Source organism: Schistocerca nitens, chromosome 8 (assembly GCF_023898315.1).
Source record: "Schistocerca nitens isolate TAMUIC-IGC-003100 chromosome 8, iqSchNite1.1, whole genome shotgun sequence".
Taxonomy (NCBI): Eukaryota; Metazoa; Arthropoda; class Insecta; order Orthoptera; family Acrididae; genus Schistocerca; species Schistocerca nitens.
Window position 1 is genome coordinate 485,974,522 of NC_064621.1, and position 14,037 is coordinate 485,988,558.

The 14,037-nt window shown below is 45.9% G+C and overlaps 1 protein-coding gene and 1 pseudogene across 1 annotated transcript in view; one reads left to right on the top strand and one right to left on the bottom strand.

Moving 5' to 3' along the window:
• The window catches only part of LOC126198725 (A disintegrin and metalloproteinase with thrombospondin motifs 7-like), a 673,695-nt gene that overhangs the window by 364,341 nt on the left and 295,317 nt on the right, over positions 1 to 14,037 (top strand). The window contains exon 3 of the mRNA XM_049935245.1: positions 13,012 to 13,283. Within this exon, the coding sequence (XP_049791202.1) occupies positions 13,137 to 13,283 (147 nt within the window). The 5' untranslated portion in view covers positions 13,012 to 13,136. The remainder of the gene's footprint in view (positions 1 to 13,011; positions 13,284 to 14,037) is intronic.
• Positions 12,185 to 12,302, bottom strand: LOC126199761 (5S ribosomal RNA; annotated as a pseudogene).

Genomic DNA, 14,037 nt, shown 5'->3' on the forward strand with positions numbered 1-14,037 from the left:
TAACAAGCAAACCGATTGAAATTTGCATATTCTGCTTGGGATAATTCACTGAGACATCTACGGATTCGAATGTAATGTTTGGTCTCCCTCTAAAAAATTCAAAGGTGTGCCCTCAGCAGGAAAGGTGACGCTGTCTTTTTCGACTTCCGAGGTCTGATACTGATCGAATCCCTTGCTTGCGGATAAACGATTAACAGTGACATGTACTGTGAGACACTCCCTAGCCTAAACAAGTCCACCAAGAGCAAACGGCCTTGGCTGCTCACGAATGGAGTGATTCTGCTCCACAGTAATGCGCATTCACACGTCTCCAAGGTCACACAAAGTGTAATGGCCAGTTCACGTGGGAGCAGTGTGAGCATCCGCCCTACAATCAGGACAAGTCGCCCTCCGGCTTGCATGTGTGTTCAGTTCAGATGACGAACTGAGGACACAGTGGAGTACTGGCTCCAGCCAGCTCGTCAAACAGTGGGGTAGTTGTGTTCAGTCATCTGGTGATTACTTTTTAATAGAGACTTCAATTATACCCACAGTGTTGTTTCATAGCTTTTTTTTTTTTTTTTTTTTTTTTTAACACCCGTCATATAAGGCATTTCTTGAAGCCCTTTTTTGCTATCTAGAAGCGTTGCATTTTTTCTCCGACCTCCTGCAATCTCCCTTCTGTTCAGTTTGTTCTGCTTTTCCTCATCATCATCATGCAAGCTCCTAAGCCGGCCGGTGTGGCGAAGCGGTTCTAGGCGCTTCAGTCTGGAACCGCGCGACCGCTACGGTCGTAGGTTCGAATCCTGCCTCGGGCATGGATGTGTGTGCTGTCCTTAGGTTAGTTAGGTTTAAATAGTTCTAAGTTCTAGGGGACTGATGACCTCAGATGTTAAGTCCCATAGTGCTCAGAGCCATTTTAACCAAGCCCCTAAAATAGTTGACAGTGATCCTCACTTTGATCCATTACAGATGTCCTGATTCCTTTCAGTGGTGTTGAGTCCTTCCTTACCTTCTTGAACCATTTATCAGAGACTTTAGGTTTGTTGTCCAATATATTAAAAATCTAAAAATCGTTACGGAATTACTGTATTCTCTTGTAAGTATTCTATTATCTACATCAGGCATGGGCAACATTCGGTGACCTGTGACCCTGATTCACATACTTAATTTCATGGTCTGCCTCGTCATTTGACGCGACAGTACTGCTCCTAGCGCATACGGTCAAAGCTATGGTGTCGATGACGTTAATATCTATGGGGTAACGCACTGACATGAATGGCTCCGATCATCGCAGCTACTGCAACAGAACAGATTCCTGCGAGTTGATTCCACTGCTGACTGAACGTTTCGATGTTTTTTTTTTTCACTTTTCAAATATATTTGCCCCAGAATTTTATTTATTTGTTTATTTATTTTTTTGAGTCATCATTCTTCTGACTGTTTTGATACAACGCGCCACGAACTCCCCTCCTGTGCCAAGCTCTTCATCTCAGAGTAGCACTTGCAACCTACGTCCTCAGTTATTTGCAGGATGTATTCCAATCTCTGTTTTCCTATATAGTTTTTACTCTCTGCAGCTCTCTTTAGTACCATGGAAGTCATTACCTGATGTCTTAACAAATATCATGCCATCCTGTCCCTTATTCTTGTCAATATTTCCCATATACTCCTTTCCTCGCCGATTCTTCGGAAAACCTCCTCTATCCTTACCTTATTAGTTCAACTAATTTTCAGTATTATTCTGTAGCACGACATCTCAAATGTTTGGAATTTCTTCTTTTCTGGTTTTCCCACAGTCCACTTTTCTCTATCATAAAATGCTGTGCTCTAAACGTACATTCTCAGAAATTTCTTCCTCAAATTAAGTCCTATGTTCGATACTAGTAAACTTCTCTTCGTAAGGAATGCCTTTTTTGCCATTGCGAGTCTACTTGTTACGTCCTCCTTGCTCTGTCCATCACGCGTCATTTTGCTGCCTAGATAGCAGAACACCTTAACTTCAATGTTTCGTGATCACCAATCGTGATGTTAAATTTCTCGCTGTCCTCAACTACTTCGCATTACTTCCGACTTTCTTCGATGTCATCTCTGTCCATTTGCTGTACTCATTAGACTGTTCATTCCTTTCAACACATCCTGTAATTCTTCTTCACTTCCACTGAGGATAGCAATGTCATCAAAGAATTTTATCATTGTTATCCTTTCACATTGAATTTTGATTCCACTCTTGATTCTTTCTTTTATTTCCGTCATTCCTTCTTCGGTGCATAGACAGAACAGCAGTAGCGAAACACCATAGGACTATATATGTCTTACAGCTTTTTTAATTAGACCACTTGGTTCTTGGTCTTCCTAACTTGTCCTATTCTACGTTGTCAAGTGCTTTTTCCAGGTCGACGAATCCTATGAACGTATCTTGATTTTTTTTATTCTTGCTCCCATTACCAATCATAACGTCAGAATTGCCTCTCTGGTGCCTGTACCTCTCCCAAAGCCTAACTGATCGTCATTGAACACGTCCTCAGTTTTGTTTTCCATTCTTCTATATATTATTCTTGTCAGTACCTTAGCTGCATGAGTTGTTAAGCTGATTTTGCGATAATTCTCGCATTTGTCGGCTCTTGCGATCTTAGGAATTGTGTGGATGATGTGGACCTCCAGCCTACACCAACGTGAATAGTCGTTTTGTTGCTACTGGCGCCAATGACTAGAAATTCTGATGGAATTTTATCTATCCATTCTGCATTATTCGATATTAAATCTTCCAAAGCTCTTTTAAATTCTAATACTGGATCCCTTATCTTTTCTATAGCGGCTCCTGTTATTTCTCCTATCACTTTATAATACACTCCTGGAAATGGAAAAAAGAACACATTGACACCGGTGTGTCAGACCCATCATACTTGCTCCGGACACTGCGAGAGGGCTGTACAAGCAATGATCACACGCACGGCACAGCGGACACACCAGGAACCGCGGTGTTGGCCGTCGAATGGCGCTAGCTGCGCAGCATTTGTGCACCGCCGCTGTCAGTGTCAGCCAGTTTGCCGTGGCATACGGAGCTCCATCGCAGTCTTTAACACTGGTAGCATGCCGCGACAGCGTGGACGTGAACCGTATGTGCAGTTGACGGACTTTGAGCGAGGGCGTATAGTGGGCATGCGGGAGGCCGGGTGGACGTACCGCCGAATTGCTCAACACGTGGGGCGTGAGGTCTCCACAGTACATCGATGTTGTCGCCAGTGGTCGGCGGAAGGTGCACGTGCCCGTCGACCTGGGACCGGACCGCCGCGACGCACGAATGCACGCCAAGACCGTAGGATCCTACGCAGTGCCGTAGGGGACCGCACCGCCACTTCCCAGCAAATTAGGGATACTGTTGCTCCTGGGGTATCGGCGAGGACCATTCGCAACCGTCTCCATGAAGCTGGGCTACGGTCCCGCACACCGTTAGGCCGTCTTCCGCTCACGCCCCAACATCGTGCAGCCCGCCTCCAGTGGTGTCGCGACAGGCGTGAATGGAGGGACGAATGGAGACGTGTCGTCTTCAGCGATGAGAGTCGCTTCTGCCTTGGTGCCAATGATGGTCGCATGCGTGTTTGGCGCCGTGCAGGTGAGCGCCACAATCAGGACTGCATACGACCGAGGCACACAGGGCCAACACCCGGCATCATGGTGTGGGGAGCGATCTCCTACACTGGCCGTACACCACTGGTGATCGTCGAGGGGACACTGAATAGTGCACGGTACATCCAAACCGTCATCGAACCCATCGTTCTACCATTCCTAGACCGGCAAGGGAACTTGCTGTTCCAACAGGACAATGCACGTCCGCATGTATCCCGTGCCACCCAACGTGCTCTAGAAGGTGTAAGTCAACTACCCTGGCCAGCAAGATCTCCGGATCTGTCCCCCATTGAGCATGTTTGGGACTGGATGAAGCGTCGTCTCACGCGGTCTGCACGTCCAGCGCGAACGCTGGTCCAACTGAGGCGCCAGGTGGAAATGGCATGGCAAGCCGTTCCACAGGACTACATCCAGCATCTCTACGATCGTCTCCATGGGAGAATAGCAGCCTGCATTGCTGCGAAAGGTGGATATGCACTGTACTAGTGCCGACATTGTGCATGCTCTGTTGCCTGTGTCTATGTGCCTGTGGTTCTGTCAGTGTGATCATGTGATGTATCTGACCCCAGGAATGTGTCAATAAAGTTTCCCCTTCCTGGGACAATGAATTCACGGTGTTCTTATTTCAATTTCCAGGAGTGTACAAGTCTTCCCCGCATGGAGGCCTTCAAGTTACTTTTTCCACCTATCCGCTGTCTCCTCTGCATTTAACAGTGGAATTCCCGTTGCAATCTTAACCTTACCACCCTTTCTTTTAATTTCACCGAAGGCTGTTTCGATTTGCTATAAGCTGAGTCAATCCTTCCAACAGCCACATCCTTTTCGACTTCTTCACATTTTTCATTCAGCCATTTCGCCTTAGCTTCCCTGCACTTCCTGTTTATTTCATTCCTAAGTGACTTGTATTTCTGTATTCCTGCATTTCACTGAACATTTTTGCACTTCCTTCTTTCATCTATCAACTGAAGTATTTCTTCTGTTACCCATGGTTTCTTTGCAGCTACCTTCTTTGTACCTGTGTTTTTCTTTCCAACTTCTGTGATGGCCCTTTTTATAGACGTCCATTCCTCTTCAATTGTACTGCCTACTGAGCTATTCCTTATCGCAGTTTCTAAAGCCTTAGAGAACTTCAACAGTATTTCTTCGTTCTTTAGTACTTCCTATCCCACTTCTTTGCTTATTGATTCTTTCTGACTAATCTCTTAAACTTCATCCTATTCTTCATTACTACTACATTGCCATCTAAGTCTATACCTGCTCCTGGGTATGCCTTACAATCCAGTATCCGATTTCGGAATGTCTGCCTGATCATGATGTAATCTAACTGAAATCTTCCCACATCTCCCTGCCTTTTCCAAAGATACATCCTCCTCTTGTGATTCTTGAACAGAGTATTCGGTATTACTATCTGAAATTTATTACAGAATTCAATTAGCCTTTCTCCTCTGTCATTCATAGTATCGAGCTCATATTCTCCCATAACCATTTCTTCTATTCCTTCCCCTGCAACTGCTTTACAGTCCCCGACGACTATTAGATTTTCATCTCCCTTTACTTACTGCATTACCCGTTCAGCATCTTCATATTCCTTCTCTATCTCTTCATCTTCAGCTTGCGACGTCACCATGTATACCTGAGCAGTCATTGTTGGTGTTGGTTCGCTGTTGATCCTGATGAGAACGACCCTTTCACTGAACTGTTCACAGTAAAACAATCTCTGCCCTATCTTCCTAGTCATAAAGAATTCTAGTCCCTTTATACTGTTTGCTACTGCTATTGATGTTACGCTACACTCATCTGACCAGAAATCCTTGTCTTCTTTCCATTTCACTTCAATGACCCCAACTGTATCTAGATTGGGCTTTAGCATTTCCATTTTCAGTTTTTCTAGCTTCCCTACCACGTTCAAACTTCTGACATTCCACGTCCGACTCGTAGAATGTTATCCTTTTGTTTCTTAATAAATATTTTTCTCATGGTCACCTCCCCTTTGGCAGTCCATTCCCAGAGATCCGAATGGGGGACTATTCCGGAATTTTTTGCCAATGGAGAGATTATCACGACACTTTTTCAGTTACGTGCCACATGACCTGTGGATACACATTACGTGTCTTTAATGCAGTAGTTACCATGCCTTCTGCAACCTCATGCCGTTGACCGCTGTTGATTCTTCCGCCTTCAGGGACAGTTTCCCACTCCCAGGGCAAGAGAGTGCCTCGAACCTCTTTGACAAGCGGAATCAGCAAAACTTTCACTTCTCGCCGTCATGAGCTGCAAACCCGAGGCGAGCCGAGTGTCGGTGGAGTACAATACGAGCGCCTCCTTCTCTCCCTCGAATTTTTTCCGCGGGCCGGATTGGAACCAATCGCCGGCCGGAACAGACTCGCGTGTCGCCAGTTGCCCACCCGTTGTCTGCACCTACATATATATACTCTCAAAACCACAATGAAGCACATGGCAGGGGATAATCCCCTTTACACCTAGTAGTAAGGTTTCTTCCCGTTCCAGTCGCGTAAGGGGCATGGGAGAAAGATTGTTTAAATGCTTCTGTACGCGCTGTCCACTGTCCCAACGGATCTATAGTATATTCCGAGATACATCCTTAATACTGGTTCTTCAGACTTTCTAAGTAGGCTTTCAGGAGTTTGCTGATGCCTCCCCAAGCGTCTGAGAGTTCAGTTCTTTCAGCATCTCCGTGACGCTCTCCTGTGGGTCAAACAAACCTGTCATCATTCGTGCTGCCCTTCTCTGTATATGTTCAATATCCCCTGTTAGTCCTATTTCATATGGGTCCCACACATTTGAGCGGTATTCTAGGATGGCTCCCACAAGTGTTTTGTGAGCACTGTAGACTCACTGAATTTCCCTAGTACCCTACCAATGAACTGAAGTATTCCACCTGCTTTGCCTATAACTGATCCTAGTTGAGCGTTGCACTTCATATCCCAATAAATTGTTACAACCAGGTATTCGTATGACTTGACTGGTTTTGTGGCTCGCTGATGCTGCACTCAAAGGGTACTATATTTTGTCGTTAGGTGAGGTGTAAAAGTTTACATTTCCGAAAATTAAAAGAAGGTTTTCAATCTTTGCAGCACTTAGCAAGATCTCACAATAATTTTGTAGCTTTTTTTTCAAGCAGTACTTAATTAGAATAACTGCATCATCTACAATAATCGGACGTTACCATTAATATTTTATACCAAGTAACTAATATACAAATTTTAGTAGTTTCAGTCCGCAGCCCGTGGTCGTGCGGTAGCGTTCTCGCTTCCCGCGCCCGGGTTCCCGGTTCGATTCCCGGCGGGGTCAGGGATTTTCTCTGCCTCGTGATGACTGGGTGTTGTGTGATGTCCTTAGGTTAGTTAGGTTTAAGTAGTTCTAAGTTCTAGGGGACTGATGACCATAGATGTTAAGGCCCATAGTGCTCAGAGCCATTTAGTAGTTTCGAGTAAATAGTCCCTAAACAAGTAGAGGATACACGAAAAAGAACCGGACAAAGATTTACTTCTTCCTACACTCTCCTCGCTAAATGACCAAGACGGTAAATCAGAGAAGCTTATCAACAGTGGTGCTTCCACTACACAGTTGGTGACTGGAACGGGAGCGTCAGAAGCATCTACACCGTAAAGTGATCTGCGTAGATGTAGATGTACACTTTAAGAGAAAAGAAATTGCCTAAGTACTAGTAGGACTCGCGCACTGAGGGTCCCGTACAAACCTAAATCTGTATACAGATATGAAACTTCCTGGCAGATTAAAACTGTGTGCCCGACCGAGACTCGAACTCGGGACCTATGCCTTTCGCGGGCAAGTGCTCTACCATCTGAGCTACCGAAGCACGACTCACGCCCGGTACTCACAGCTTTACTTCTGCCAGTATCTCGTCTCCTACCTTCCAAACTTTACAGAAGCTCTCCTGCGAACCTTGCAGAACTAGCACTCCTGAAAGAAAGGATATAGCGGAGACATGGCTTAGCCACAGCCTGGGGGATGTTTCCAGAATGAGATTTTCACTCTGCAGCGGAGTGTGCGCTGATATGAAACTTCCTGGCAGATTAAAACTGTGTGCCCGACCGAGACTCGAACTCGGGACCTTTGCCTTTCGCAGGAAAGTGCTCTACCATCTGAGCTACCGAAGCACGACTCACGCCCGGTACTCACAGCTTTACTTCTGCCAGTATCTCGTCTCCTACCTACCGGGCGTGAGTCGTGCTTCGGTAGCTCAGATGGTAGAGCACTTGCCCGCGAAAGGCAAAGATCCCGAGTTCGAGTCTCGGTCGGGCACACAGTTTTAATCTGCCAGGAAGTTTCATATCAGCGCACACTCCGCTGCAGAGTGAAAATCTCATTCTGGAAACATCCCCCAGGCTGTGGCTAAGCCATGTCTCCGCTATATCCTTTCTTTCAGGAGTGCTAGTTCTGCAAGGTTCGCAGGAGAGCTTCTGTAAAGTTTGGAAGGTAGGAGACGAGATACTGGCAGAAGTAAAGCTGTGAGTACAGGGCGTGAGTCGTGCTTCGGTAACTCAGATGGTAGAGCACTTGCCCGCGAAAGGCAAAGGTCCCGAGTTCGAGTCTCGGTCGGGAACACAGTTTTAATCTGCCAGGAAGTTTCATATCAGCGCACACTCCGCTGCAGAGTGAAAATCTCATTCTGTATACAGATAGTTCATACATTGTGGGAAACGAAAAAATCGACCATAATTGCATGTTATCTACAGTCATACTGGTAAGATATCAGTCCCAGGAATTCCAAGATGTTCGAGAATGTTTTAATTTCAGTAATATAAATGCGACGTAAAATCATGCAGGATGCTGGCGACCATTATTATAACAGCCAGTAGTTCTGCTTTCAGGTTGACTGGGCGCATTGGTAACAGTCGACCATTTCAAGGAGTGACTTTATTGCTCATATGACGTGTTTCACAATTTGTCCATCATCCTATATCCAGGAGCGATTACTGCACGTGGATATGGCATTTCAGGTTGTATATGAAACAAACATTTGCATGATGTTTGACCCAAAACATTGCGACCCAGTCAGCCTGAATGTATAAGTACTGATTGTTTTAATTTCATGTTTCACATCGGATAACAAATTACAAAAGAAATATTTTTTCGTGTGATATGTTAACAATTTAACAGCTTTCGACTTTTTTTTCATTTATTTGCACTGTGAAACCTTGCTTCTTGCCAAATTTCATTATTCTAGGCCAACGGGAAGTACTCTAAAGGTTTTCACGAGTAAGTTTGCGAGTAGTATCAAAATATATGACCTAAAGGACCTAATTTTTGGTTGTATTGACTTAGAAGCCTATATTTATCACACCCCCAAGGCCCTGTAGACCTTAGTATGTGACATAAATTTCAACTTCAGACGTCCATCCGTTCCTGAGAAAAATAGTTTTCTATAAGTCGGACAGACAGACGGATATCGAACTTGACCCTATAAGGGTTCCGTTTTTACCAACTGAGGCACGGAACCTTAAAAAATAACGCACAACGAAGGAATTACCCGAATACGACGGAAATCGTTTGATGCGACGTACTTCACGTGAGAGTAGTTCCCGTCCCCCGGAGGCTGAGAAACACATGTGGTGGCCCACGAAAGCGACCGACATTCGCCTACTGTCGGGGCCTGGAAATGATCTGTTACGAAAGATGCTGTCAACAACTGGCTGAAGCACCAGGCAGCACCATTCTTTGATGAAGGAATAAATAAGCTGCTATCACGGCACGACAAATATTTAGATCCCCGTGGCGAGTATTTGAGGAAGTCGATTTTCAACAGTTTCCAGCCCTTAAGCTGGGTCTACCTGGAACATAAGCCTGGGAATCTAGCCCTGTTTTTGCGCCATCTTTCTCTGTTCACTCTGGTCCTGTCCTCGCCTCATTTTTCGACACACTCCTCCACATCTTTCAGCCATCTATCCATTGGTCTTCCTCTTGGTCATTTCCTTCATGGGAATCGTCTTGTTTTCCAGTCTCTTTAAGTGTCCATACCATCTTAACCTTGACGTTTCTATCCTGCTCTAAAAGGGTTCCTCTTTCACTATTTCCCTTACCCTTTCATTTCTCATCCTATCTCACCTTGTCACTTGTATCCTACTTATGAGGAATTTCATTTCAAATGCCTGCAATCTGCTTACGTCTCTTTTCTTCACTACCGGTGTTTCAGAGACATAGGCCAATATTGGGATGTAATAACTTCTATTTGGGATGAACAGTAATAAAACCGACAAACTGCAGGGACGGATACCTGACTGGAAATGGAAGAAACACGGTCCTATATACATCTGTCCGGAAATGCTTCTTTGCCACGGTAGATGGCGCTGACGAATGACAATTCCTATGACCACGCGCTTCGTGTTCCTTGTATGTTGCAAGCTTTGTGCCTGACGCAGCATACTGTAAGCAACAGAATGGCCCGGTATTCGTGTCGGCAACAGGCTCAGATGGTGTTTGTGTACGGCTATACCAAAACAAGTACCCTCACAGACACCAACCACATCACACAACTTTTCAAGCAATATTTCGACGTCTGTGTGATCATTGGTCCTTTCAGACAGACGAATATGCAGGAAGGCAGGGGACTGTGCATGCACCAGATTTGGGAGACCGGGTTCTACAGGTTATTGAGATGAACCTAGTACAAGCTCCAAGCAAGTGGCCCACCAACATGATGTAAGTCAAGGTACTACAATGCAATCGCATGAGGCCACTCTGAATATCTGTTGTGACGCGGATGCGGTGCAGCTCTGTACTGCGCTCCGGGACGATTTGTTGTCGTTGCGTGTACACCGTCCATTTCTGGACACATGTTCATAGCACCTCTTTTCCTCAATTTACAGTCAGAAATCCGTCCCTGCAGTTTGTAGCTTTTATTAATGTTCACCTTGTATATTACTTCCTTGTTTTTTTGTGGGACATCTTTGTTCCCAACGAGGCTCTTAATACAGCGCAGGCATGCTTCTGCCTGCCTGCAACCTTCACTAATCACTTTCGCCTATCACACTTTCCACCTACTTCAGTTGCTCACATTCAATCCTTATTCCACTAGTTGGTCTGCGTTTCTTTCTAGTTGTAACCAGGGTATTACGCTTGTTGATGTAGTGTCGGCAGACTTGCCAACACTACGCACACTAATTGAAAGAGGCGGCCAAGATGCACGCGCTACCTCACGAAGGATGGAGTGAGGTCTGAAACAGGAGACTTAATGAATGCTATAAAGAAAATACGTAGCTTTGGAATATACTTAACTTTTAATGCTTCCTTTGGTACATCTCTCTTGACTATACAAATGAGACTCGTAAGATACATGCACTGATACAATTGGCGCCTTGCTAAGTCGTAGCCATTAACTTAGCTGAAGGCTATTCTGTCTCTCGGCAAATGAGAGCAAAGGCTTCGTCAGTATAGTCGCTAGCAACGTCGTCGTACAACTGGGGCGAGTTCTCGTACGTCTCTCGAGACCTGCCGTGTAGTGGCGCTCGGTCTGCGATCACACAGTGGCGACACGCGGGTCCGACATGTACTAATGGACCGCGGCCGATTTAAGCTACCACCTAGCAAGTGTGGTGTCTGGCAATGACACCACAGTTGACATTAAAGTTCATTCCATACCCACTCCCAGTATCTTCCCAAGCATCCAGTTGTTCCTTAATCTCCTTCTCCCCGTTTCCCCAGATGATCAAGTCATCCGCGAACACCACTGCTTTCATCTCGGCTTCCGAATTTTTTCTGCCACTTTAGTCATTATCTCATCCAAGACCACAATGAAGAGGAGAGGTGCACTGCCCTGTTTCAGGCCACTTGTTTGCTGGAATCATTCCGCCTTCCATTTCCCTCTTTAACACAATTCAGACTTCCAGAATACATCTGCTCCACATTTGTTTTTCCACTCCTTTCTAGTATCCCCATGACCTCTTTTCTACTGACGCTATCAAATGCCTTTTCTGTATCGAGAAGGGCCATCACAAGGTTTTCCTCAAATTCATTTTGGTTCTCCCGGAGCTGCCTTCTTCCAAATACGCGGTCAGTAGTTGACCTCCCTGTCTGAAGCCATTTTGTTCCTCTCTCAGTTAGTTTTCGACTCTTGTTCGGATTCTGCTCTCCATGACCTTTCATTACCTTAGCACAATGTGGTATCAGTGTGACCCCTGTAGTTTCTACAATACTTTCTACTTCCTTTTTTGAATGTAGGGACAATTAGTGCCCTCTTTCAATCTTCTGGAGTCTTCTTCTCATTCCACACCACTGTCATTACACGATACAGTCATTGTTCCCCAACCTCCCATGCTGCCTTCACCAATTCGACACTTACTTCGTCCATACCTGGTGCCTTTTCTCCTATCATCTTGTCCAGTAACTCCTCCCGAACAGACCATGAAGACCCAACGGTACCGACCGGTCGCCGTGTCATCCTCAACCACAGGCGTCACTGTATGCGGATATGGAGGGGCATGTGGTCAGCACACCGCTCTCCCGGCCGTATGTCAGTTTCCGAGACCGGAGCCGCTACTTCTCAATCAAGTAGCTCCTCAGTTTGCTTCACAAGGGCTGAGTGCACCCCGCTTGCCAACAGCGCTCGGCAGATCGAATGGTCACCCATCCAAGTGCTAGCCCAGCCCGACAGCGCTTAACTTCGGTGATCTGATGGGAACCGGTGTTACCACTGCGGCAAGGCCGTTGGCCCATCTTGTCCAGTGCCATGTCTATTTCCTTCGATCTCCGATCCTTTCCTCTCCTCCAGAGTTAACTTCTACCTCTTTTCGTCTGTGATCCTCATCTCCAAGTCCGTTCGGTTTTAGCAAGTACTTAAAGTACTCCTTCCACACTGTTTTCATTGTCTCTTTGTTATTAAACTCTTTCTCATTTCTATCCATAATTTTTTCATTCCTTCTCAAACCTCTCCTCTTGCGTTATATCATTCTATATTGAACTTTCTCACTTCCTCTATTAACCTCCTCGATCATCTTTGTCTATTTTTCTATCCACATTCTTCTCAGCCGCTGTCTTATTTGCCACTTTCTTCTTTTTCTTATACTCCTCTCTTGCTACTTTAGAGCTTTCTTCCTTCCCGCTGTCTCCTTGACTCTTTAATTCCACTACGGTTTTCTGCCATTTCTTCTTCCGCATACAGCTTCTACCATAGCACTTTTAAATCGTCCCCATTCCTCTGTTTCTGCTTTTGGTTCATCCTCTGGTTCTTTGACTTCCTTTACCTTCAGTTGCCATACTCCTTTCCAGTCTCCTTACGTGTAAGTACAGATTGTAAATGAAAACAGATTTAATACATTTTTGTTTTTCTAATAGCTAGTCGGAGTTTCATTTAGAAGTAGCTGTGGTATAACTTAGCCCTCTGCACTGTCCCTGACGGCGACCGACCGGCTGTGCTTGCAGACGCGGAGCCGGTGTCGCGGCTAGCGGCGGAGAGTGGCGGTCGCGCTCGACCACGCAGGACGCGCTGGCGCCGCTCCACGTCGCGCGAGAGCCACGTGGAGGCGCTGTTAGTGGCCGACGCTTCCATGCTCGAGTACCACCGCGAGCCCAGCGCAGTCGAAACCTACATCCTCACCGTCATGAACATGGTCGCCTCGCTCTACCTCGACCCCTCCATCGGCAACCCCATCAACATCGTCGTCGTGCGCATCGTGCTGCTCAGCGACGGAGAGGTACTGCTGCTGCTGCTGCAACTCGCCCCTATCTGTCTGTCTGCCTCCCCCTTCTGTCTCACGAAAATTCTTCTTGTAACCTACCGACAAACAAATGTACCAAATTTTTTCTTTATCTCACTTTGGCCATCAGTAGCTTTACTACAGGTTGTTTATTGTAACATGAGACATCTAAATATCTCTAAAACCACATATCTTACGAAGAAAAGGTTCTAGGTGAAAAGTTAATATTAGTAAAGGAGACATCCATCTGTGCCACAACAGGCCACCTTCTAACCGCCTCTCTTGCATGGGCGGGGTCAACTTCGTATTTTCAAAATGGGACTCCCTCATTTTACTGCATATTCGGATCCTCCTCAAAAAAATAAGTACGGTTTACGCAAACCATTCTTTCACCTTCGTGGCAGATGGCGCTGTAATCGACAAATATCACGTTTACCTGTTTTTACAACTAAGAACCGAAACATTTGATTCTACACTATGAGATCAAAAGTATCCGGACACCTGGCTGAAAATGACTTACAGGTTCGTGGCGCCCTCCATCGGTAATGCTGGAATTAAACGTGGTTTTGGCCACCCTTAGCCGTGATGACAGCTTCCACTCAATCAAGTGCTGTAAGGTTTCTTGGGGAATGGCAGCACATTCTTCACGGAGTGCTGCACTGAGGAGAGGTATCGATGTCAGTCGGTGAAGCCTGGCACGATGTCGGCGTTCCAAAACATCCGAAAGGTGTTCTATAGGGTACAGGTCAGG